The following is a 24220-nucleotide window of genomic DNA, read 5'->3' as shown; positions in this document are numbered from 1 at the left end:
CCAGTGCTGAGCGTACTGCCTGGATACGAGGCCACTGAAAATGTTGGCTGAACGAATGAATGAATTCAGTGAGCAGTCTGATTTTCCCTCTCCCCCTGCTCATGCTCTTCTCTCTCTCTCAAATAAATAAAGGCTTAAAAAAATTAAAAAACGGTTTAAAAAATCAATTTAAATAAACTTGAATTTTAGTTACTAATTATTATTATTATTACTTTATTATTATTAGTTTTACTAATTATTTTTCAATTGTAGTGAAAGACAATGCAACTGTCTGAGCTCTCTTGTTCTGGAGAGGAATAATAGAAGGATTTTGAGTTCGTGTCTTTTTCTTTTCTTTTTTTAAAAAAAATATTAAAAAAAAATAAATTAAAAAAAAATTTTATTTATTTATTCGTGAGACACAGAGAGAGAGGCAAAGACACAGGCAGAGGGAGAAGCAGGCTCCCTGCAGGAAGCCCGACGTGGGACTTGATCCCTGAACCCCAGGATCACACCCAGAGCCAAAGGCAGATGCTCAACCACTGAGCCATTCAGGTATCCCTGAGTTCATGTCTATTGGCCTCCCTCTTTCCCTCAGAAAGATACAGTTTAGATACCTGCGGGGCACCGTACATGTACAGCACAAGAGGGTCTTGTTTGGGGATCACACACCAAGCTTTCTGCCAAGGTTTTGACTTCTCCATATATTGAAGAAAGCTGCACACTATGCTGTTTCCAGATACTTCTGCTGATTCAATCTAGAAAAATATAATGGAAAGGGCGTGAGAGAAAGAATACAAAACGAAGCAGGTAGAGAAGTGATTCACCCTAGGGAACATTCATAAAGCACAATATATTCATATAAAATGTCTCTTGGGAATGCCCCCAAAGGGGCCATTTGCAATTTATTATTTAAATACTCATCTAGATCTTCCATGAGGAAAGGAAAATATGAGTGAATTTTAACTATTACCAGACTGCAAGTTTAAATACAGTTAAACATTTAGTGGCTGCTTGCTATGCAGGTGCTTTTCTTAGTCCACTATTGTGTTATTATTTCATTTACTCCTCATACCAATACTAGGAAGGTAACACTTTCATTATCTATGAGATTCAGAGATGAAATAACTTTCTCCAGATCATACATTTAGGAACCAGCTTCAACTGGGTAACAGTGCAGTAGCAAATGTATATGATACATGTATTGATGTACATATACATCAATGTATATCAATACAATATTAATATATGCATGTATGTATGTATCATATTTATGTTTATATATATAAAATTGGCTAAAAGGGGACAAAATCATTCAACTAAATGATAGATTTATTATACACATTATAATATAGACATTATATACGTTATGGGAAGCAAGTGGTCTGCTTCTGTTCTCCATGGCTCAAATCCTCAGGGTACTGCTACTTAATGCCATCCACCAAACTGTGCTGGTTCAGACTTTTTTGCTACCCATTCAAGATAAAGCACAGAGAATAAGAGCAAGCACTTAGAAACTTTTAGAGCAATCTGGCTTTGTGATGACACACAAGCAACATGATTATGTATCTTACAAAAGTATTGAGCTGTGGTGGTTTGGAAATAAAACTGGCCCTTCCTCACAGATAGTTTAAGAAGCACTGTCTGGCAAACTATGGCCCACCAGCCTGTTTTTGCATGGCCTATGAGTTAAGAATAGTTTTTATAGATGAACATTTAAAATTGACCTGATGACAGGGAACACTAACTTTGGACTCCAATTAAAGAAAATGTTATCTCCCCTATCCACCAAGAATTCCAGTCTTATTACCATATTATAAAAAATTATACTAAGCTTATTATTGAATTTTGTCAAAAGACTGTGAAAATGTTTTCTTTCTTGTTAGAAAGTAATATACTCAGTTTTTTCTCTTGGCCTGAACAGACTAAAATAGTTTCTCTCTGACTCTTTTTGTTTTTAAAGATTTTATTTATTCATCAGAGAGAGAGAGAGAGAGAGATAGGCAGAGATACAGGCAGAGGGAGAAGCAGGCTCCATGCAGGGAGCCCGATGTGGGACTCGATCCCAGGTCTCCAGGATCAATCCCTGGGTGAAGGCGGCGCTAAACCGCTGAGCCACCAGGGCTGCCCTCTCTCTGACCCTTTATCAGAAAACCTTTTTGACTCTTGGTCTAGAGCACATAACAAACTAGTTGGCATAAAGCCAGTTTCAAGTATGTATGCATATGTATGTACATGTACTCATATACGTATCATTTTCTATTTATGGACTTCATGATATAAGTGTGTTAACCTGTTAATTTGTCCCCCGAGTATAGATTTTTTTTGAGAAAACTACGTAGGGTTTTTTATTTCATAGATATAGCCTGAAACTCTTCCCTTAAAACAAGTTATTTGACTCATTATATTATGCCAGTTACATCACTTGCTTGTGTTAAGTCTTGAGGCTGTATTCCTGGGAGCCAGTGAAATGTAAGCATGTCTTTCCACCTTCCTTACCAGAGAAAGCCCCTTTTTGGTCTGCCTACAAAAGCAACATATACCCTGGAAGAATTCAGAGTTATACTTTTAGCTTGTCAGCCTATACTTTAACCTTAAATGGATGCTGAAGTTTATGATTCTTTTTCAGTTAACAGAAATGATCTTTGTATGCTTACACTGCGTAGATGCTCAATAAATGCTTATTGATTCTTAATAAACCATGGAAATTCTTTAATATTTATTTATCTATCTATCTATTTATTTAAAAAAAAAGATTCTATTTACCTATTCATGAGAGACAGAGAGAGAGGCAGAGACACAGGCAGAGGGAGAAGCAGGCTCCATGCAGGGAGCCCAGTGTGGGACTAGATCCAGGGACTCCAGGATCACACCCTGAGCCACCCAGGCATCCCCCATGGAAATTCTTAATAAACAAAGTATGTCTCTGACTTTAGATACATAGAATTCTGATCATGAGCCTATTCTTCAAAGACTTTCCAGGCTATGTTGAACTTTCTGAGATAAAGGCCTTATTACATAATTTATTCTTTATGTTAATATCTTTCAGTGTAAAACTCATTTCAGATACAAGCTGCATTATAGTTCCTGGGCTTGGGAGGTCCTGACTTTAGTCTAAAAACATGGGTCAAATTCATTTGCAAGATGTATCAATGATATTTTAATGCAGTTACCAGGTTATTGTCACTGGCTATTAAATGATGCTTCTAATGCAGTAAGTTGGTAGATTTTTTCAGGTAACAAAGTAATACTTTAAAATGAATTTTAAGACAGTAGTTTTTGAAGCCAGTAAGGTAAAACTGACAGAAAAGCTTTCCTCTTAAAAAATATAAGTTGGGCATTAGAAGAGACAATACTCTAATATTTGACTATAGCCACCTTTAGAAAACCAACATATTTCACTCTCAAATGCATGTTGATTTAATATAGCACTGTTGCTCTACACAATTGAATATAATCCCAAAATTCAGCCTGACAGGACAAATGTATGAATCTTGCTTGTTCTTCAAATTTGTTAAATATTAAGAGAAATCAGAAAATATGCTATTTGTATTATTCAGGGTTAAAAGACAATTCTACATTCCTTCCATAAAAATTTAAAAGTTGTCAAACATTTAATATTGCATACCTCTAAAATTCCTTTTCTTTTTTTTTCTTCACTATCTGTGAATCCACTTATTATTTGATAACAGTCTTTACAAACTTTGTTCAATTTTCCACCATCATACTCAAGTTGAGCTTTGTAATCAGAACACTTCCAACAAACCACCTTAAATTAAAAAAAGAGTAAATAATCATAAAGATTTGAGCAATCATCACTTATAGTAATAATAAATAAGAGTTAAATATTTAACACAAACTTCTACTAGACTAAGAATACTCTGTGAACATTAGGAGTATATGTCATGGTATTATCATACTCTTGGTGATGGGCTCTGAGTGGTCACCTCTGTTCACAGCCCTCCTGGCCTGCTGGGCAGAAGCTTCCCGGCCAGTGTGTCCTGGGAGGCCCTAGTAGTGGGGCAGGAGGATGTCCTGCTGTTTTAAAAGCTGCAGTTGGTGCTCTGAGTGGACAGTATCAGCCAACTCCAGACTCCCTGTCTAGGGCAGGCCTCCCATGCAAAGCCCCACCTGTTGCCTTGTCCCAAGGGTCCCTACACAAGCGGACTGTCCCTGTGGGGGCTGTGACAGGGAGAGGGATGCTGCCCTTCTCACAGAAGCTAGGACAGGGACCTTCTAATACTGCCGTATATGTTATGGTACCTTTGTGATGAGACCGTTGAATAAAAGCAGCACTGCCCTTTAAAAAAAAAAAAAAAAAAAAAAAAAAGGCAGGAGGTCTTCAAAGACTTGGTTCAGACTTTTACCTTTCATACCTCTAGATGTTTCAATATGCTCCCAAAATGAACTCATGATCTTGATCTTCTCTGCCTTCAGATTTCTCCTGATTCCATCCCACCCCTCCCAACCTGTTCCCTTCTAGTGCTCTCTATTGCAGAAAATAGCACAGCCATCTAACCAGTCAAGATAAGTTAGGAATCTAGGAGTCATCATCCTCAACACCTCCTTCTATTTTACCCCCCAAAGAGTCACCTCATTACAAAGTCCTGCTGATTTTATCTCCTGGATGTTTTTTTTTAATCTGTTCATTTTTCTACATCTTCCTTCCAAGTCCAAGCTATCAGTTTTGTACTTTGGACTATTACAGTCTCATGACTGGTCCTTGTAGTATTCTTACTGGAATTCTTACTGGAGCATTCTCCAGCCTCTATTTTTACATCCCTCCGAGATATATTTCAAACAGCACCAGATGCTGTCTTAAACATGTTAATCTGATAGGTTTCTCCTCTATATAAAATCCTTAAAGTTTTCCTTTTTCTCTTGGATAAAGAACAGATTCTTCCCCATGGCCCACAACATCTATATAATCTGCCCCTCTTCCTCTCTGTATTCCCTGTAACACTGGCTTCACAGAACCCCTGAAATACTATACTCCTTTCCTCTCATCTCTGCTTCAGTGAATTAACTCTTGTTCATCCTTCAGATGTTAACTCAAATTCCACTTCTTAAAGACTCCTCCAACTTCCAGAATAGGGCACCGTCTCTTGTCACTATGCTACTGAAGTTCCCTTACTTTTCTTGATGCACTGATTAGTTTTTAATCATACACTTGTGTGATTATTCAGCTTATGTGTGTAACCCTCACTGGGCTGCAGGCTCTATAAGAGATTGTCCTTGTATATTTTGCTCATAAAGCACCCAATGAACATTTATAGAATGCCAATGAATGAATGAGTACGATGCAAATGCATGCTATTTCTTAATGAGTGGCATTTTTTCTGTTTATTATAAAATAATTGTTAAAAAAAAAAAAACCCTTCCAGTTTAAAAAATTATCTTTTTGGCCATAGCAACTTCTTACTAGATGTCTCCTGAGGCAAAGGAAACAAAAGCAAAAATAAACCATCGGGAATTCATCAAAATAAAAACCTTCTGCACAGTGAAGGAAACAATCAACAAAACTAAACGCAACCTACTGAATGGGAGAAAATATTTGCAAATGACATATCTGTTAAAGAGTTCATATCCAAAATGTATAAAACTTCTAAAACTCAACACCCCAAAAATGAATAATCCAACTTAAAAATGGGCAGAGACATGAATAGTCATTTTTCCAAGGAAGACACAGATGGCCAACAGACTCATAAAAAGATGCTTGACATCACTCATCATCAGGGAAATGTAAATCAAAACTGTAATGAGATTCCACCTTACTCTTGTTTCTTGTATTGTTACGTTTAGCCATTCTGACAACAGGTGTTGGCGAGGATGTGAGAAAGGAACTCTCTTGCACTACTAGTGGGAATGCAAACTCTGGAAAACAGTATGGAGGTTTCTCAAAAAGTTAAAAATAGAACTACCCTATGAACCAGCACTGCACTACTAGGTATTTACCCAAAGAATACAAAAATACTAATTCAAAGGGATACATGCATCCAATGTTTATAGGGATCATTATCTACAGTAACCAAACTATGCAAAGTGCCCATTTTTTCATTGACTGATAAATGGATAAAGAAGATGTATATATACACAATGGAATATTAGCCATCAAAAAGAATGAAATCTTGCCAATTGCAATAACATGGATGGGGCTAGAGCATATTACGCTAGGCAAAATGAGTCAAAGAATAACCAATACCATATGATTTAACTCGTATGTGGAATCTAAGAAACAAAACAGATGAGCATAGGGAAAACATAAGAGTGAGGGCCACACCAAGAAACAGTTTCTTAGCTATAGAGAACTGATGATTACCGAAGGGGAGGTGGGGGGGATGGGTTAAATAGGTGATGGGGATCAAGGAGTCCCTTGCTGTAATAAGCACCGGGTGTTGTATGGAGGTGTTGAATCACAATATTGTACACCTGAAACTAATATTACACTGTATGTAAAAGAAAATCTTTAAAAAAATTATCTTCTTACTTCTAGAAGCATATTTTTCTCCAATTTGTAGTAGACAAACTATTTACAGACATATAAATGATAGTAAAACTTTTAGTTTAGGTTCACAGCATGTAAATTCATGATAAAGAACTATTCATTGCTTTCTCATAATTACAATGAAATTACTATAGAATTTGGTATTAGGCATGCCTGCATCGGCACATTCATATCAGGTACTATCTTATTTATTTTCAAGTCATATTATTTGGTAATCCACATTCAAACACATTTTTGTTTACTAAAGGTAAGTCTATCAGTCAATACCTGAAATCATTTCAAGCAAACTGACAGATAACAAAAAGTCTTACCCTGAAGGGAAAAAAAAGTTGTTCACTCTCAAATTTAATTACAAAACTGTTTCACTGAGAGAAAACTTAGGACAAAAATGGAAGAGGAGATCTGCAGTAAGAGAATAATCTAAAAGAACTATCAATAAGAATTGTTGCACTTTGGCATCCCAATATTATATTAAATCACAGCATTGCAATGACTACCCTTCTCGGTTTACTTGTTACTTTTTAAGAAGAAAGTATATCACCGTCAACTTGGTTTACAAGGCCATCCAAAACCTGTTATAGCTTTCCTGCTTCATTTCATGCCTTGTTTCTCTTCATGCTTTCTATATGAAACAACTCAAATCTTTGCCAGTAAATGGACTGTGTGTCCCTTTACACACATAACCATAAATCTCCTCTAATGGGCACAGAGCAGTCCACAACTATTCTTCATGGAGGCTCACACCCCTGCCCAGAGACAACTATTTCATACTGAGCCCTCTTTCTTGAATCTCCCCTCATTCCTCTTTCTTCTTTTGTTCAGCTATGACTCTTCCTCATGCTTCAATGACAACATGATATCATACTGAAAATTTTCTACCACAAAATCAAAAACACACCCACATCTGCACCCATCATTTCCTTTTCCCTTTTCGTTATAATGGCGAGAAGTTTCCCTCTCTCATCAAAAGCCTGAACTTCTTCTTATGCTATATGTTCCTTTTTTTTTCCTCAAAGACATGAACTCCTTTAGTTATTATTTACCTCTATTTCTTTTTTCTTTAAGATCCTATTTATTTATTCATGAGAGACAAACACACACACACAGAGACAGAGAGAGAGAGAGAGGCAGAGACACAGGCAGAGGGAGAAGCAGGCTCCATGCAGGGAGCCTGACATGGGACTCGATCCCGGGTCTCCAGGATCACACCCTGGGCTAAAGGTGGTGCTAAACTGCTGAGCCACCTGGGCTGCCCTTTCTATTTCTTATGCCACAGTTCCCGCTTACTCATTGGGTTCCAGCCTCATGACCTCTGGCAACTCAAGAGCAGATCTAACTTTCTCCTATCTCAGGGCTTCTGACATACAGAGCCACTAAACCCCTTTCTCACTTCCCTTGGCATGGTTAACTCTTCCTCATCTTTAGACATCAGCTTAAATATCAACCCTTCATTATAGGTCTCCCTCTCCCTCTCTTTTCTTTTCTTATCTTTTCTTTTCTTTTCTTTTCTTCTCTCTCTCTCTCTCTCTCTCTCTCTCTCTCTCTCTCTCTTTCTTTCTGTAATAGGGGGAGAGGGGGGAGGAGAGGCAGATGGAGAGGAAGACAGAATCCCAAGCAGACTCTGTGCTGAGTGAGTACGGAGCCTGATACAGGGCTCTGTCTCACCACTCTGAGATCATGACCAAGCCAAAATCAAGTGTCGAACATTTAACTGACTGAGCCGTCCAGGGGCCAGGTCTTCATTTTTCTAAGTAAAACTGGTTCCAAGTCATCCTTGATTAACATTATTCTCCATTTTAACTTCTTGATTGTCTCCTTATTGTCCTTATAATAATTTGAAATGCCTATTCATCTGTTTGATTTTTGTTATTTTCTCCATTAGAATGTAAGTTATGTGAAGCTGGGTATCATTTTGCTTACCATTTCTTCTCTAGGACCCAGCACAGTTTTTTGTATGTAGCTGTCATCAAAATACGTTTATCAACTAAATGATTTATTTACTGAAAAAAAAAAAAAATTTTTTTTTTTGCCTTTTCCAACTTGGTGATTTTACAACACTTATCTAGTTACTAGCAACCTTCAGACCATTAAGAAATCTCACTTACATGTCCGCATGCTCGACAATGATGCCTTCTTCTTGTCAGTGCATTGAAAGACTCTTTGCATTTCATACACATCGTTACTTCATTATCTCGGATCCATCTTGGAGCTCTTTTCCCTAGCTCAGCAGTCTAAAAAGGAAAGGTTCAATTTTAATAGGAAAAATGGTTATTTCCATCTATTTACTTACTTATTTAAAAAGCACGTTTGACAACACTGTTCATATCGTGCTTTGAAACTCAACACCTAGGAAAAGATATAAAAGGTTTAAAGAAATTTAAGTAGCATAAAAAGGTACTCACTATTGTATTAATGTAAGAAAGAATGAGATTCTGTCTAAATAGCCAGTTCTGGCATTGCAAAGAGAAAAGAACTTAAAGAATTTATTCCAACTTACAGAAACCTCTGAGTGCATGTCATTATCCTTTGCAATTGCATTTCTGAAGGTTTCATGCCTCTGATGGAAAGCATCAATGGTCTCTTGAAGGGCCTAAAATATAAGTGAGATTCAAAGCACATAGTAAAATTTCACATGCAAATTAATGAAAATGCTATATTAAACAAACATCTGTGATGTAGGAATGATCTTAAAAATTAAATGACCTTGTTCTGATGTTGATATGTGGGCACTATTTATATGGGCACATTTATGGACACATACAAAGGTTACCAAAAAGCAAAAATGAAAAGAGAAATATGGTTTACCTTGATCCATTCTTCTTTGTCTTGCTCAGAACTAAAACAAAACAAAATTCAAGTGAATACAGAGAACATTAATGAGTTACATCTCATGGATAAAACTATGATTTAATGCTGTTACAACTTTCTGGAAAATCCAGGGATGTCCAGGAAGGAGTTACAATAAAAATAAAACAGAATCACTGGCAATTTAACAAATACTTTTTAATTTTTTTTTAAGAAAGGGGGTGGAGGGGATTCTGGGTGGCTCCGTGGTTTAGCACCTGCCTTCGGCCCAGGGCATGGTCCTGGAGTCCTGGGATCGAGTTCCACATCGGGCTCCTTGCGTGGAGCCTGCTTCTCCCTCTGCCTGTGTCTCTGCCTCTCTCTCTCTCTCTGTGTCTCTCATGAATAAATAAATAAAATCTTAAAAAAAAAATAGCATCTCCTTTAAAAAAAAAAAGAAGAAGAAGAAAAGAAAGAAAGGGGGTGGAGGGGCAAAGGGAGAGGGATAATCTTAAGCAGGCTCCACACCCAGTGTGGAGCCTGATACAGGGCTCAATCTCACGACTCTGAGATCATGACCTGAGCTGAAATCAAGGGTCAGATGCTTAACCAACTGAGCTACTTGGGCACCCCCCTGAACAAGTAAATTCTCTTTATTTTTTTTTTAACAAATTCTTAAAAAGAGTTTTATTTTTTAAAAAATTTTATTTATTCATTTGAAAGAGAGAAAGCATGAGCAGGGGGCTAGGGTGTAGTGGTGGCAGGGAGAGGAGAAGGGGGAGGAAAAGGGAAAAGTGAACTCCTCCCTAAGGAGAGACCTCAATGTGGGGCTCGATCCCAGGACATGGAGATCACGACCTGAGCTAAAGGCAGATGCTTAACCAACTGAGCCGCCAGGTACCCCTTTAAACAGAGTTTTAGGCTATCCACTTTGGTATCCACAATTTTCAACTGGGAGAGTTACATTTAGCTTCTATTGATATACTGCCCTGATGTTAAGTTTAAACAACCATCACCTAGCTCAATATACTAGGTAACTGCAGATTTAGTATCATACCAGATATACAACTAATCTTCCAATTCACCTTTAAGAAAACACAGGAGGCTTTCAAAGGCTACTAGTCACAGCCCATCTTAGAAAAGATTACAGTTATCCTCTGGGATCTAAAATATCTTTGTAAGGCCTTAGGAAGTTATTTAACATTTCCTTTGACAAACAATTTCGAAAGAAAGCTTTCGGCAATATTGTACTTAACTTATAAAGCAAAGCAAATATTTTAGATGCTAGTAGGAAGGGTTCCACAGATTAATGGACTTACTCCAGTATTTAATAATTTTCTGTTGGGGAAAACATTTCCTTGATTATGGTCTTCTATTTTCCTATTGAGGCAAATTTTCTTTATTTCATCGTCCTTGCAGGTTAACTTACACTGGCTGCTGTCACAGAGTATATTAGAAAAGTCCCCATTAGTAGACTGGACAGTCAGATCTCCAAATGGAGTATTTTGAAGAATGCCAAAAGAGTGGGCTCTGTTGGCGTACGTTTGGTAGGGTAAGGCTAAGTCTGAGTTCCAGTCTGACCGTTACACGCCTCACTCCCACATGTATCCCATACGCAGGAATCTCGCAGGAGCTTTGCTCCGGTGATACCATCTATCTTGCCAGCAAATTTATTCCTCAGCATCATGATGTGCCAGGAATGCTGCTAGAATCTGTGCCTGTCAAATGGAAGATTCTGCTTGGGGATCCTTAGACGTACCCTTAGTGTGTGTATGCGTGTGTGTGTGTTGGGGGGTGCTCAATCTTGCCCCTCAAAAGAGATTTCTCCCTACTGCAGTGCCCTGCCTGGATAAAATCAGTTCTATTGCCTGGAATCACAGTTATTTCCTAGCTACTTCTAGGCTTTTTTTTTTTTTTTTTAAAGATTTTATTTATTTATTCATGAGAGACACAGAGAGAGAGAGTCAGAGGCAGAGGGAGAAGCAGGCTCCACGCAGGGAGCCCGATGCAGGACTCGCAGGACTCGATCCCGGGTCTCCAGGATCAGGCCCTGGGCTGAAGGCAGTGCTAAACTGCCGGTGCGGAGCCACCAGGGCTGCCCCATGCTTCTAGCCATTTATTTATTTATTTATGATAGTCACACAGAGAGAGAGAGAGGCAGAGACATAGGCAGAGGGAGAAGCAGGCTCCATGCACCGGGAGCCCGACGTGGGATTTGATCCCGGGTCTCCAGGACCGTACCCTGGGCCAAAGGCAGGCGCTAAACCGCTGGGCCACCCAGGGATTCCCGCTTCTAGCCTTTTAAATGCAAAGAAGTCTTCAATGCTTCAATGTTTAAATGCATTGAGTCTTCAATGCTTTTTGTTTTACTTTCTCAAGTCTGGCAGATTTTTTACTCTACTCCTTAGTATGTTTTTATATTCATTTAACAATATAAAACCATTAAATAAAAACTGTATACACAGAATAGTTTATATTCTTTTAAATATGAAAGAGGAAGCAGAGGGTCAGAGGTCAGTCTTAAGACTGACTCATTTAGCAGGAAAAGCAGAACTCTTTTTTTTTCCCAGGTGACTTCGGAACTGAATGATCTTTAATAAACATCTCCAAATATACACCCAATTTTGGGCTCCAAGTAATTCCTGTGACATTCTGATGTTCTGAGACTTTCAGTGTTTGTCCTTATTCTTGAAAGAATCATAGGCTAGATGAAAAGTAATCACTTAATTTAGCTCTCCAATTCACCATATAATCATAAATACAATTGCAGCAATGAGAGTTGGGGAATAAGACATTTAAGGAAAAATGACCGTGTTTTCAATACCAATTGGATATTGAAATGTATCCAATAGTGCATACTGGAACTCTACAATGATTACTGCCAGTATGTAAGAGTATTTATTCCTCATGCATCAGCCATAGCCTGAAGAGAAAAGAGGCCAAAGATTGGAGTTCCCATTTAGGCAACCCACAAAACCTTGATAATCTCTCTTTCGCTGTTTAGACACCTCTCTCCAGTTCACACATTTGTAAGTATGCTGGATTTCAGAGCAGCAGTGAGTGCCTTCATTCTTCTGCAATAAAAACTTCTCTGATGATCAGAACTACTGAGGAGTCCTCCCTGTTGCCAGAACCAATCGCTCAGTGAGTCAAACACTGAGGACTCAGGTCAGGAGCCTCCAAGCAGAGTATAATACATTCTTCCCTTGGGTTTGGTGGCTGATCCCCAAACCCCACTAGAATGTAGAGAAATTGTACTATTCAAAGCCAAGCCCTCTATACTTTCAACTTATGCTTGAAATGCCACCTTGTAATCCTTAGAGCAGTCCCCTGGCAGCTCCCTAAGTAATGCCGGGTTCAGTATAGATTTTCTTTAGGAAATCAAAGAACTGGCTATTTCTTCAAATTGTGCCAGCCTGCCATATCTCCTTTAACTGTAATTTCACCAATTCCCACCAATTCTCTGGGCAGAGATTTCCAGTAAAATTATTTATTCCCTTCTGAAAGTCTGAACTTCAAACGTTTATGCAGTTACTAAGTATAAATATCCAGCGTGAATTCATCTGAGGAGCCAGAACCACATGCTATTGGTGCAAGAGAATAAAAAGCAATGGGAAGTGCTGAGTCTCTAGATTCTCAGATATCAGAACCATCAGAGTCAGGACTGGTACTTAACCCTCCCATCTGTGACCTTCTGAAGGTTCCCAAATTTCACCATGATACACCTTTGTAGGATAAGTGGAGGACAGTCTTTTAAGGCAGGTATTTAAAAACCTGACAGCACTCTATCTTCCAGAGGTTCACACATGAGGTAGGTAAGAGCCACTGTAGTGATTCTCACACTTTTTTCCTCCTAAACATGGTTGTGTTAGGCAGATGGATGCCAGAACCCCAGACTTTCTTTCCAACTCAACGAAGCTTATATAAAAGAACGACCCCTTCAAGAAGTCCTGGTTCCTGGAGGCCACTACAGCCACACATGGCCTCCTTGGTGTATCCTCCAACTGTAGCAGGAGAATCATTACCTTTTCCACTCTGCCTCCTCTGAAAATCCTCTCCATTAAAGTCTCAATGAGTTACAGAGTCATACAGTTAATGCTTCAACATTTAGCATCAATAAACATCATGCACCAAAAGGAAGGGTGCAGGGAGGAAGGGTTAGGAGAGAACCCTTTCCTACAAGACTCAAAAGTCCAGCTTGAATAAAATAACTTCATTCTCTGAGCACCTTGCAAATCTGAAGAGTCAATTAAATTTACTGAATTCTTGCTGTCTGAAAACCACTATCTAGACACTATGAATAATATCAAAAGGGATAACATGGTTCTGTTTTAAGAGATTCTGTTTCTTTGCTTATGTCCAACCAGACTCCCAGAGATCTGCAGTATTCACTTGGGAACGATTCTCAGAATGATCCTGTCATACAACTCATTCTAATGCTGTTGGAAGGCTGTGTGTTGGAAGGTTTCTCTCACCTGGCTTGCAGTTCCAGTGTTCTCTCTTTCCCAGACACCTGGAAAGTATGTGGATATTCCTCATTGTGAGTCTCTACAATTTTCATTCCATCGATGCCGACCCTGGTTCGAACTGTGAATTTAGAGCCTACCAAGCTGAATCTTGGGACACAGTACAGCAACATGTTGTTGAACTGCAAGGAGACAGCACACACATCAATAAAAAGGAAAACAAAGAAGAAAGAAGAAAACAACCAATATTAAAAGTAGCCCTAGAAAAAAAACTCCAAGGAATTCCCAGGGGAATATCATACCCTCTACATGAGCAAAGTTACTTAAATACTATATTGAGACTTTACGCTTGTATCAAAATTACCTTATTTTAACAGTTATATTTCCTTTATTGGTTCATAATATTTTGTTGATATTTAAGTAAATTTTTACTATTAAGAACATTAGTTCAATTAAATTCAGCAACACTTTATTAAGGACTTTCCATATATCAGGACCTAAAGTTCTCAATCATTTGTTGCAAAAGCTAAAGCCCGTAGGCAACAAAATTTCTACTTGTTGTATCTTACAAAGCAAGTTTACAAAAGCTACTAGAGGAAACCAGTAATACTTAAATTATTTTTGCTGGTATGTTTAATATTAAGTTAAAAAAAAACCCAAGTTATTAGTTTAGAACACGTGGGGCTAGCACACTTAACTCTATGTAAAAAACTAAGTTACTGTTTTTATATTGGCCTACATCTGAAGAATTTGTTACATATGAATAGAAATGTCATCTATTTTCGCAAGAAGTTTTTAAAGGTCTTCTTTACTAGATCTTCTTTTAAAAGGAAGACTTTGTTTTGAAATAATCAGATTATGTATTATGCCTCATTTCTAGTCAACAATGAACAACCCTTGCTAACCAGGACCAAACAGTAGGTTTGGGGAGGCACTTAATTCACTTTTGAATATATTCAAACACACAAAAGAAGGAAAGGTTAAATACTCAGGTTAATTGGTAGGCAGATTCCTAAAGAAGAGCCATACTTCTTCCTCCTTCATATTTATTGTTTCTAAAACTGCTTCTAGACTTACATATATTTTTCAAAGACAAGAACAACTGGGGACTTAAACTCTGTGCGCTATGAAATCTCTCATGTCTCAGGATTATTATCTATAAAAGTCACAGGTTGTTTGGAGGGTTAAATGAAGAAAAACATCCTGTGTTGCCAGGTTCCGTTTGGCTCCACACAGCCATCAAGGCAAGAGATGTTGAAGGACTTTTAAAACATTTCAACCGGCTTATGTGACGTTGCCCATTGTAGTCATTCTGAAAGCAAATTTCTCATCAGTTGTTCCTTGTACATTATTTTACAAGTTCCTATAACCAACGTCATAAATTTCATTTCCACACTGGATAACGTAGAGATAAAAGGACACTAAATACACTTTTAACACATGCATCTCAGCATCACATTTCACATTTAGATTCTAGAAGAGAACCATAACGACCTGTCATTAATGGTCCACTGTATTCTAAGCATGGCAATCCCCAGCCTCACTGCAGGATATAGGATTTGGAGATTTGAAAACACTCTGAAAGGCTCTCATCACCATCCCAGTTGATTAAGGTAACAGCTTGCTGCTAACTGTTCCTGTGAACATTTTTTTTCCCTATCCTGTATGAAGGCCTTCTCAAAAGGTCAAGGCTATGACCGGTAGTGCAGGAGCTACAGAGCAGCCACCAACATGCAGAAGGCTTAACTTTTTTTTTCTTTCTTCCTTTTTTCTTTTCCTTTCCTTTCTTTCTTTTAAAATTTATTTATTTGAGAGAAAGAGCGGGCAGGGGCAGAGGGAGAGAGAGAATCTCAAGCAAGCTCCATGCCCATCATGGAGCCCAACATAGGGTTCAATCTCACGACTTTGAGATCCTGACCTGAGCTGAAATCAAGAGTCAGACACTTAACTATGCCACCCAGGTGCCCCAAGGTTCAACTTTCAAGACGACAACCGCCATCTCATTTTTCTGCAACTTAAGTGACAAATGTAATGTCATGGCATAAAATTTCTGAGTTATCTGATACTTGTACTCAAGTTCACTTTATAAAGTTCAGCAAAGTCTTATTTTATAGGAACACAGTCCATGAATGTGGAAGTTCCAGGTATTTGGTTTTTTTGTTTGTTTGTTTTTAGGGGTGACACTCATATAAGATGACAGACTATTTTATAAATGGTCTCTTTCCATTTTATGCTTGCAGGATTATGCTTCCCCTATTACATATGCTTCCTAAGTGGGACTTTACATTATAAACTGTCAATAATTATTTATTAACCTTATACAACTTATATCACAATCTAATGCTAGTCAATAAATACCCCTTTTCTTCTTCCTAGAGGTGAAAGTAAGTAAGAGCTCCTAGAGGACATAAAGCAGAAGATGCCCTTCTCACAAAGCAGAAGATGCCCTTTGTTCCCTCTGTGAATCTTGATCCTGTGACAAAAGCCACCATCACCCTCCCTCTGGGTTTCTGCTGGTAGACTCAAAGAGGAAGTCAGAACAACTGCAGCACCAAGTTGATGGCTTTTCCTTTCAGTGCAGGAGATTCCTTTTTACCTGGGGGCCATAGCTTAGAAGTGGTTATGGACAAGGGATCCCTGGCTGGTGGCGGGGAGGGGAGGAGCAAGCTCTTAAAGTGCTAGGCTAGAAGCCAGTCTCAATTTTACTAAAAGCACAGGGACAGTCCCCCTTCCTGATCATCAGTGTTCCTCAACTACTTTTTTAAAGTGTCTTGAAGTATTTGAGTGAAACAGTTCAATTTCATGTTTCACCAGAAACAGTTTCATTAAAGCTTGTTCTAGAGTTTGTAAAAGTACATTGTTGGAGAAAATTTCCAGTGTCTGCTGTGTATTTAAAGCTTAAATGAGTTAAGGAGAAAAAAAGTGAAACCTGTGAAGCAACAAGGAAACAAAGATGAAAACAACAAAGAGCCAAGAATAAAATCTCTTGGGTCGTTCTATGGGATAATTTGGTGAGTTTTAAAAAAAACTTTCATATGTCAGGTGTGGTTATTTAATTTAGTCAACAGGTATCCTGCAGTAATATAAAAAAAGCATGGAGTGGAGGCAAGCAAATGTGCAAACATGTGAAGCTGAGCTGAAAGTTGAAATCAGATTCTGCATGCAATTTGGCTTTTTAGAGAAATGTAACATAACCAGAGTAGGATACAGAAGACTAGCCCTCATTTTCTTCCTAGGGACAAAGAAAAGTAAGAATGGTACTTCTAAAGTTGCTACATACAAAAAACCAAGATGTTCTACGGGAAGAAAAGCGTGTTGGCAAGAGGAGTGTGTGTGACAAGAACAGTGCAGGGGGTGGAGGTGGGTGGCACGCAGGGATTAATAGAATGGACCTACAGAAATGCTTCTAAGATGGTCTTCACAAGACCAAAATGGCTTTCCAGTAACTCCTGCTTTATGACTCCATTTTCCTGGGAGGCAATGGCAAGAGAAGTTTGATAGCTTATAATAACTGGAACAAGATGGGTCCTTTCTTCAAAGTCACTACAGCTGTATTCCCCCAAGGCTCTTTGCCATCTGTCCTCCAAAGAGCTGCTTAATTTGGCTCTGCAACAAGGTATTCAACCTTAAACTATTTCCAGAATAATTCTCAAATGTGAAAATTAAACCAAGGCAATTGGTTAGACACAGAGCTAGAAGCTTAACTACTGAAACTGTAATACAGAAGAGGGAAAGGAGAATTGCCTAAGCCCATAAAGGAAGGGTGAAGGCAAAGGGAACACATGAACTCCCATGCATTTTGCCCAAAAGAGTGTATTAAGCATGTCTTTTTATTCTGTATTTTTGATGCTCTGACATCTTGGGGTTTTGCTGACAATGGAGGGACTTGTCCCTCTCAGGGTTGCCCACTTCCTAGAAGTAGTAAATGACTCACCTGCAAGCATGTCTTTCATACGGAAAGCAACCAATCCAAAGGCCAAATTCCATTGCCTCCTTTCTTGAGCTCTTCTACACTGGGCCAGTATTCCCTTGCTCTAAAGCCAGGTACCAGACAACAGCCCCTGTATGCTCCAGAGCCTGATGGAATTATTTAAACTAGCAAATCCTAAATCTGTTTATGCTGCCTTGCCCTTCCCTTCTCACTGAACCCACAATAAAGGCTCTTGTTCACATTTTCTCCTTGCTCCCTCTGCCTCCTTATGGACCCCAGTGCTTTCTCATGTAATCCCCATGGTATAGCATGCCTCTCCTTTTGGGAATCTGTGAGTATAATGATCTTTCTCATGCAATTGTCTCCTGATCTGGTGGTCTCATCATACCTGAATCACAAAACCTATATTTCAAAATAAATAGACCTCTGAACCCTCAAGGACATCACAATCCTTCCTTTACACATTTTTAGCTCTCTTTGTAACCTCTGAGAAGTGAAGTACTTTTGTTGAGCTCAAATGAAGATTTTTACAGTTAATTTGGACAACATCTATCTTTTTAAAGTTACTGAGATGTAATTCACGTAACATAAAACACTTTTAAAATGTACAATTCATGGTTTTTTAACATAGTTGTAAACTGTGCAACCATCATTACTATCTAATTCCAGAATATTTCATGACTCCAAATGGAAACCCTGTGTCCATTTCCTCTTCCCCACCTGCCCCAGGCAACCACGAACTTATATCCTGCCTCTCTGCATTTGCCTATTCTGGACATTGTACTTAATGAAATCATAGAGAGTGCACTTTTGTGAATGGCTTCCTTCACTTGTCACAGTGCTTTCAAAGTTCATTCATGTAGCATGTACCAATATTCTGTTCTTTTTTGCCATATAGTATTCCATTGCATAGACATCCTACTATATCCATATCTCCAAATATTTTGGCTATTGTGAACAATTCTGCTGTAAACATTCATAAACATGTTTTGTGTAGATGTATGTTTTCAATTTTCTTGAGTTACACAAACTTGGGAAAACAGCTAGGCAATATGGTGACTTAATGTTCTTTTTGAAAAATGAGAGATACTGACCACCCCTGTGCATGATATTTAGTTCTTGTACATTTTCCTTTCAAAGGAGGCTGTAACCAGAAAGCAAAAACCTGTAAGCCCCCAATTAAACCCGTACTATGGCTGATGAGATGACTGCCTTGCAGCACAAAGTCAGACGTGAGTAATATGCTGAGAATTTATCATGTACCAGGCACTGGGCAGCCTCATGACCAATGTATCTCTGTTTCTGTGATTATAATAACAATCCTAACAATAACTAACATTTACGTAGCTTATTGTTACTCCATGTTAGCTATTAGTGTAATTATTATTATATCAATAGGTACAGAAAAGAACTAGATTTAGGAGACTAAAAACATAATGGCCTGGATGTCCCAAGAAGAGCTCTTACATTTGAGATAAGCCTCAGACTAACTGTCATTTCCAGGAAGTAAAGGAAGGGACCGGGACCCACTGCGGTAAAAAGGAACTCTCTGGCAAATTCACACACTTTTCACAGAGAGATTTTAGGCACGAGCTTCACAACCTTGAGAATACATTTTCTCAAACTGGAAAGATCAAAAGTAGTGATCAGAGCGGATTAAGAAGAGAACTCTGGTCAGAAAATGGTACCTGTCAGCCTATAAGAATGAAAGGAAAGAGTGGATCTGAAACAAGGAAAATGTGAGAAAATCTCAGTCCCCACAACCCCGCCCCCCACACCGATAGCTAAGATCATCACAGGTTGTGTGTTCAGCTGTGTGTTACTAATGTAACTGACACGTGGTAGGTAAGGACACAGAAAAATTATTTTTAAAATACCTTAGGATTGGTGTCCTTGAAAGAACAAGGTTTAGTTACTAAGGACAGTCCCTTCTGTGGAACCCTGGCAGTGCCGACTAAACCAGTTTAGACAGAACTGCTTTGGTAAGCAAGCAAGCATCCTGCTTTTCCAAGAGGTCCAGAACCACATTTATGAATTATTTGTATGTGACCAGCTCACACCAGAATACTCACTAAGAAAAGGTAGCGTTCTTGTGCTGATGTGTTCCGAGCAGCTAGCTTGAGGATCTGTCCCTCTTTTATGAGTTCATTTGAAGGATTTACAATGTCTTCTTCCTCTCCCAACATTTCATAAATCTCTAAGAGTTTTTTCAGGTTCTCCTAGGAAATTAAAACAAAACAGCAAGACCAAATAAAAGGAAGTTTTATCTTAGTGGCTTTAATAATACAATGACCTTAACAAAAATTTGGATAATTCAGAAGGGAATGGGACTAAGCATAAATTTGGTATAAAATGTGTCAGTTATGGGCAAATTGAAAACTGGGAGAAGAGGGGAGAGGATTATTCCACACAACACTAAACATTTTATAAAGAACCTTTTTTTAAGAATAGACCCCAGTAGTTAAGGTTTTTTTTTTTATTTTTATTTTTTTAAGATTTTATTTATTTAATCATGAGAGACACAGAGAGAGAGAGAGAGGCAGAGGCACAGGGAGAGGGAGAAGCAGGCTCCATGCAGGGAGCCCAACGTGGGACTCGATCCCGGGTCTCCAGGACCATGCCCCGGGCTGAAGGCAGGTACTAAACCCCTGAGCCACCCAGGCTGCCTTATAAAGAATCTTTTTTGTTGACCTGTATCAACTCGTTTTGGTTCACACCTGCAGATAACATGAGGCTATAAATTCTCTAACTACAAGATTCCCATTTCCTTTGTAAATCACTTACCATTTTTCTTATTGCACTATTAGAATGGCTTGCTGCTGTAGATATGATTTCAAGTGATTCTAGATGGGAAAAAAGAAAATTAAATAAATATATTTTATTGTTTCTATGCTATTAGATAGTTGAGTAACATATACAGCAAGAAGAAGAAAATCTTGACACCGCTGACCAAATCTGACACCAAAAGTTGGGGCAATTTCTATTTATAATATGGATACTTTTCAGAAGTTCATTTGCAAGCAGATTACTTGGAACTTGAAGGACATTTCCTTGTAAATAGTCATACACAACTATACATATAACCTGTAAAATGGACCTTCAAAATTAATAAATACCATGTACACCAGACTGGCACAAGGCACTTTGCCAGACGCTTTCATATATATTTTATGTCCCTTCATTCTTATTCAACCTTGAATGGAGAGTCTGTTAGCTAGCTCCTCTTGGCAGATGAAACAAATGGCAAGTGATGTGGCTTGGTTAAGGTCACACAACTATGATACTGTGGGGCCACACTGGAACCTATATCTTCTGTTTCAAAGTTACAACACTTCAGCAGTAATACTATTTTAGGAGTTTTATAAGCAAATTAATCACCAGCCATAACCAACTTTCTTTGGGAAAACGTACACAGTTCTAGTTTTGGTTGGATGAAGGGGAATCCTCTGATGCCAATGCTAACGGAAATTTCTTTTGCTGAGCAGGTGGTGTGAGAGATGGGAATGGGAACTGCCTGGTATGGGCAAGATAGGAGCTCTGGCACTCACTGCTCATGAAAAGCTGTGCAGGCTGAAGCCTCCTGCTGGATCAACCCCAGGGAATGCCCTCAATCCTAAATCATGTCCTGCTCTTTCTTTTCTATCTTATGAATACCAGCCTGATTAATTCTGTTACTGCAACAACCTCATTACTTCTGGACCAAATTCTCTCTGTCTTCTTTGTTCCATGGCTGAACAGAATGCACTTTGGTTGCTTTCTCCCCTCCTTTGGGTCTTTAAAAGCACTTCTGTGATTTCCTTACAATTTTAGTTTAAAGAGCAATGGGAAACCAAAGAGAGTTATAAAATACCCTATAGTGTTGCTAACTTTCTCATTTTTGTCGCTGCTACCTTAGGGCAAGTTTAACTCTTTGAATATAGAGAAAACTGAATTTTTATTTAAATTTTGGAGGACTATCCTGATTGGGGCAATTCTGAGCATTCCCTGCAGGATTGAAGGTAGCGGGAGACAAAATAAAATAACCTGGAATCAGCAGTTTGAGGAGTAGCAGTGATGACCCTACCTTTATCCTACCACTAGGTTGGCCACCAAAACCAACCACTCAGCCCAGATGAGTGGGAAGTGGGCATGAAGTGGAAAGTGGAAGAAGTCAAGTCAGGATAATTCTAAACTATAAAGAGGGAAAGGGAAGAAGAGAAGTTCCTGTGGTCATTGACTCACTTGGGTGGTGGGAAAAATCTATCAGTGAAAGCCTCTGTTCAAAAAAAAGACCCAGGCTGCCAAGACCAAAGTTTGTATTCTGTGTTCCTCCTCTCTCAACAGGGTTCACTTAAAATAATGACGAGAAATTATTAGCAAGGTACCAATGTTTTAAGATTGTACAACATTGTTAGTAATTGACATTAAGCCATTTCTATCTCTTAAATTTGTATCCTGTCTTTCAGTTACTTATTTTTTAATAAAAGAAAAATTTTAAAGTAAGCTATACACTGAAAGTGGGACTTGAACTTATGACCCCTAGATCAAGTCATATGCTTTTGTTTTTTTTATTATTTTTAAAGATTTTATATATTCATTTGAGACAGAGAGAGACAGAGAGCGCCAGTGCAAGCCAGAGAGCAGGGGGAGAGGCAGAAGTAGGCTCCCTGCTGAGCCAGGAGGGAGGGAGGGAGCCACCATCCCAGGACCCAGAGATCATGACCTGAACTGAAGGCAGATGCTTAACCATTTGAGCCACCCAGGCTCCCCTGCTTTGATTTTTTAAAAAGGCACGAGAGAAAAATAAAATAAAATAAAAATAAAAAGGCACGAGAAATTAAAGTATCGGAACTCCTGAACCTTAAAAAAAAAATCCATTTATTAGTATCTAATGAAAAAATAGAAGATAACTGGAAGAATAAGGTTTTCCTGGGAAAATGTTAACTGACACTAAAAAGCATCATTTTCTCTTTTCTTTTAGGGTTGGTAGAGCCAACTTTGCTAGGGTTATTTTTACATAGTAAGTGTCATTTTAGCTTTCTTGGATGCATCAGCCTATCTAATTAACCAGCAGCACCCGTAATTCTGAATGGTTGTATTCTTCCTGTGAGAAGGTAATTGTGTATTGCTATTCCAGATGTCTCTAAGACTATAGTTTCAGATTTCCAAGTTAATGATTAACGTGAAATCAGCATGATAAATGTGATTTGCATTGCTCTAAACCTGTGATTTGGGCTCAGAAGTGCTTGCCTAATTGAGATGTTGATGACAATTTCCAGTGAGGTTATTTTTTGGCAGCAATATTTTACTAAATTGGCTGTGAGACACATCTTGCTCTTTAAATCACAAGGCTGCCTGGCCACTGGTTACCCCATAATAGAAAGGGAGTGGGAGAGAAGCATTTACTTTTAGCATCATTCCAGTCTGGAGAATCAGGGGGCAATTTCCTTAGGTAGTCCTTCAGGAGCATCTCATACCGGGGAATCCGCTGAACAGGTTCTAGCATGTGATGCTGCAAAGTCAAGCTCCCACAGATCTTCTGTTTCTATAATGAGAAAGGTTTTAAAGAAAGTTAAAATTAAGTTGGCCAAAAAAAAAAAAAAATTAAGTTGGCCAATCTAAAAACTCACTGTTGTACAGTATTTTTCTGTAATTTCAGTATTATCAAGGACAGTATTTCCTTACAAAGGGTGGTGTGTGAATCATTGCCTCAGATAGACCAAAGGCACTATTAAAAATGCAAATTAGGAACTCCACCCCAATCTATGAAACCACAATCTCTGAAGCTAAGGCCTGCAAATATGCATTTTTCAATACCCCAGATTCTTACAACATTAAAGTCTGAGACTCACTAATCTAGTATAAGAACAGAAAGAAAAATCAAGCAGAATTTTAAGGAAGATTCCAGATTGCTGGCAACCACTTCAATTAGTCACTAGAAGGGTTTCTGTGGCCACAGTATTGAATCATACTCCAGAGATTTTTCAGAGATGCATATATTTAATGAAGTTCACTAAGTACAACCGTATTAAATGACTTTAGACTCAGCAGAAACTATTTAATAATAAGGCTACCATAAATATCACTTCCTTTAAAATTAAAAAAGACTCCACATAGAAGAATGACAAGATTGAGCATCTTATTATCTCTCACAAAATTTTTAATTTTTCACAGGCCACGACAGTCTTTTCCATTAGAAACTGAACTCTGGAAATAGATCTCCTTTTCTTACAGCAAAATTGAGTCTATCAGGCGCCAAACCACTGCGCCACCCAGGGATCCCTATCCCTTGCTTTCAATAAGCTGTTAATATAAGACAGGGAAAAGATTATTTGAAAAATAAGATGTATTCTTGTTCATATTAAACAAAGCAGGAATCCCATTAAAATATTCATTGAACTCATACCATGATAAAGGCACTGCAGGGAATGAAGGTCTTATTAAGACATGATGTTTGCATTCAAGCAAACAAGAAACTAAAGCCTTCAAAGAGGGCATTCAACATGAACTCTGATGAGCGCAGCCTCTGGTGGGAAGGAAAGTGAAGAAGACTAGGGGACAAGTGCATGAAGAGGG

At 38.4% G+C, this 24220-nt stretch overlaps 1 protein-coding gene across 5 annotated transcripts in view; it reads right to left on the bottom strand.

The window, feature by feature from the left end:
- The window catches only part of FGD4 (FYVE, RhoGEF and PH domain containing 4), a 222444-nt gene that overhangs the window by 5809 nt on the left and 192415 nt on the right, over window positions 1-24220 (bottom strand). For all 5 annotated transcript variants that reach the window (XM_041735521.1, XM_041735524.1, XM_041735525.1 and 2 more), the window contains 9 exons: window positions 23051-23189; window positions 20450-20508; window positions 19738-19884; window positions 13744-13916; window positions 9290-9320; window positions 8982-9074; window positions 8590-8715; window positions 3608-3748; window positions 597-737 (listed from right to left, as the gene is read on the bottom strand). In XM_041735521.1, the coding sequence (XP_041591455.1) occupies window positions 597-737; window positions 3608-3748; window positions 8590-8715; window positions 8982-9074; window positions 9290-9320; window positions 13744-13916; window positions 19738-19884; window positions 20450-20508; window positions 23051-23189 (1050 nt within the window). The remainder of the gene's footprint in view (window positions 1-596; window positions 738-3607; window positions 3749-8589; window positions 8716-8981; window positions 9075-9289; window positions 9321-13743; window positions 13917-19737; window positions 19885-20449; window positions 20509-23050; window positions 23190-24220) is intronic.

The sequence above is a fragment of the Vulpes lagopus genome, chromosome 21 (genome assembly GCF_018345385.1).
Source record: "Vulpes lagopus strain Blue_001 chromosome 21, ASM1834538v1, whole genome shotgun sequence".
Lineage (NCBI taxonomy): Eukaryota > Metazoa > Chordata > Mammalia > Carnivora > Canidae > Vulpes > Vulpes lagopus.
Note: the sequence above shows the minus strand (reverse complement) of the source record. Positions and strands in the feature narration are given on the sequence as shown.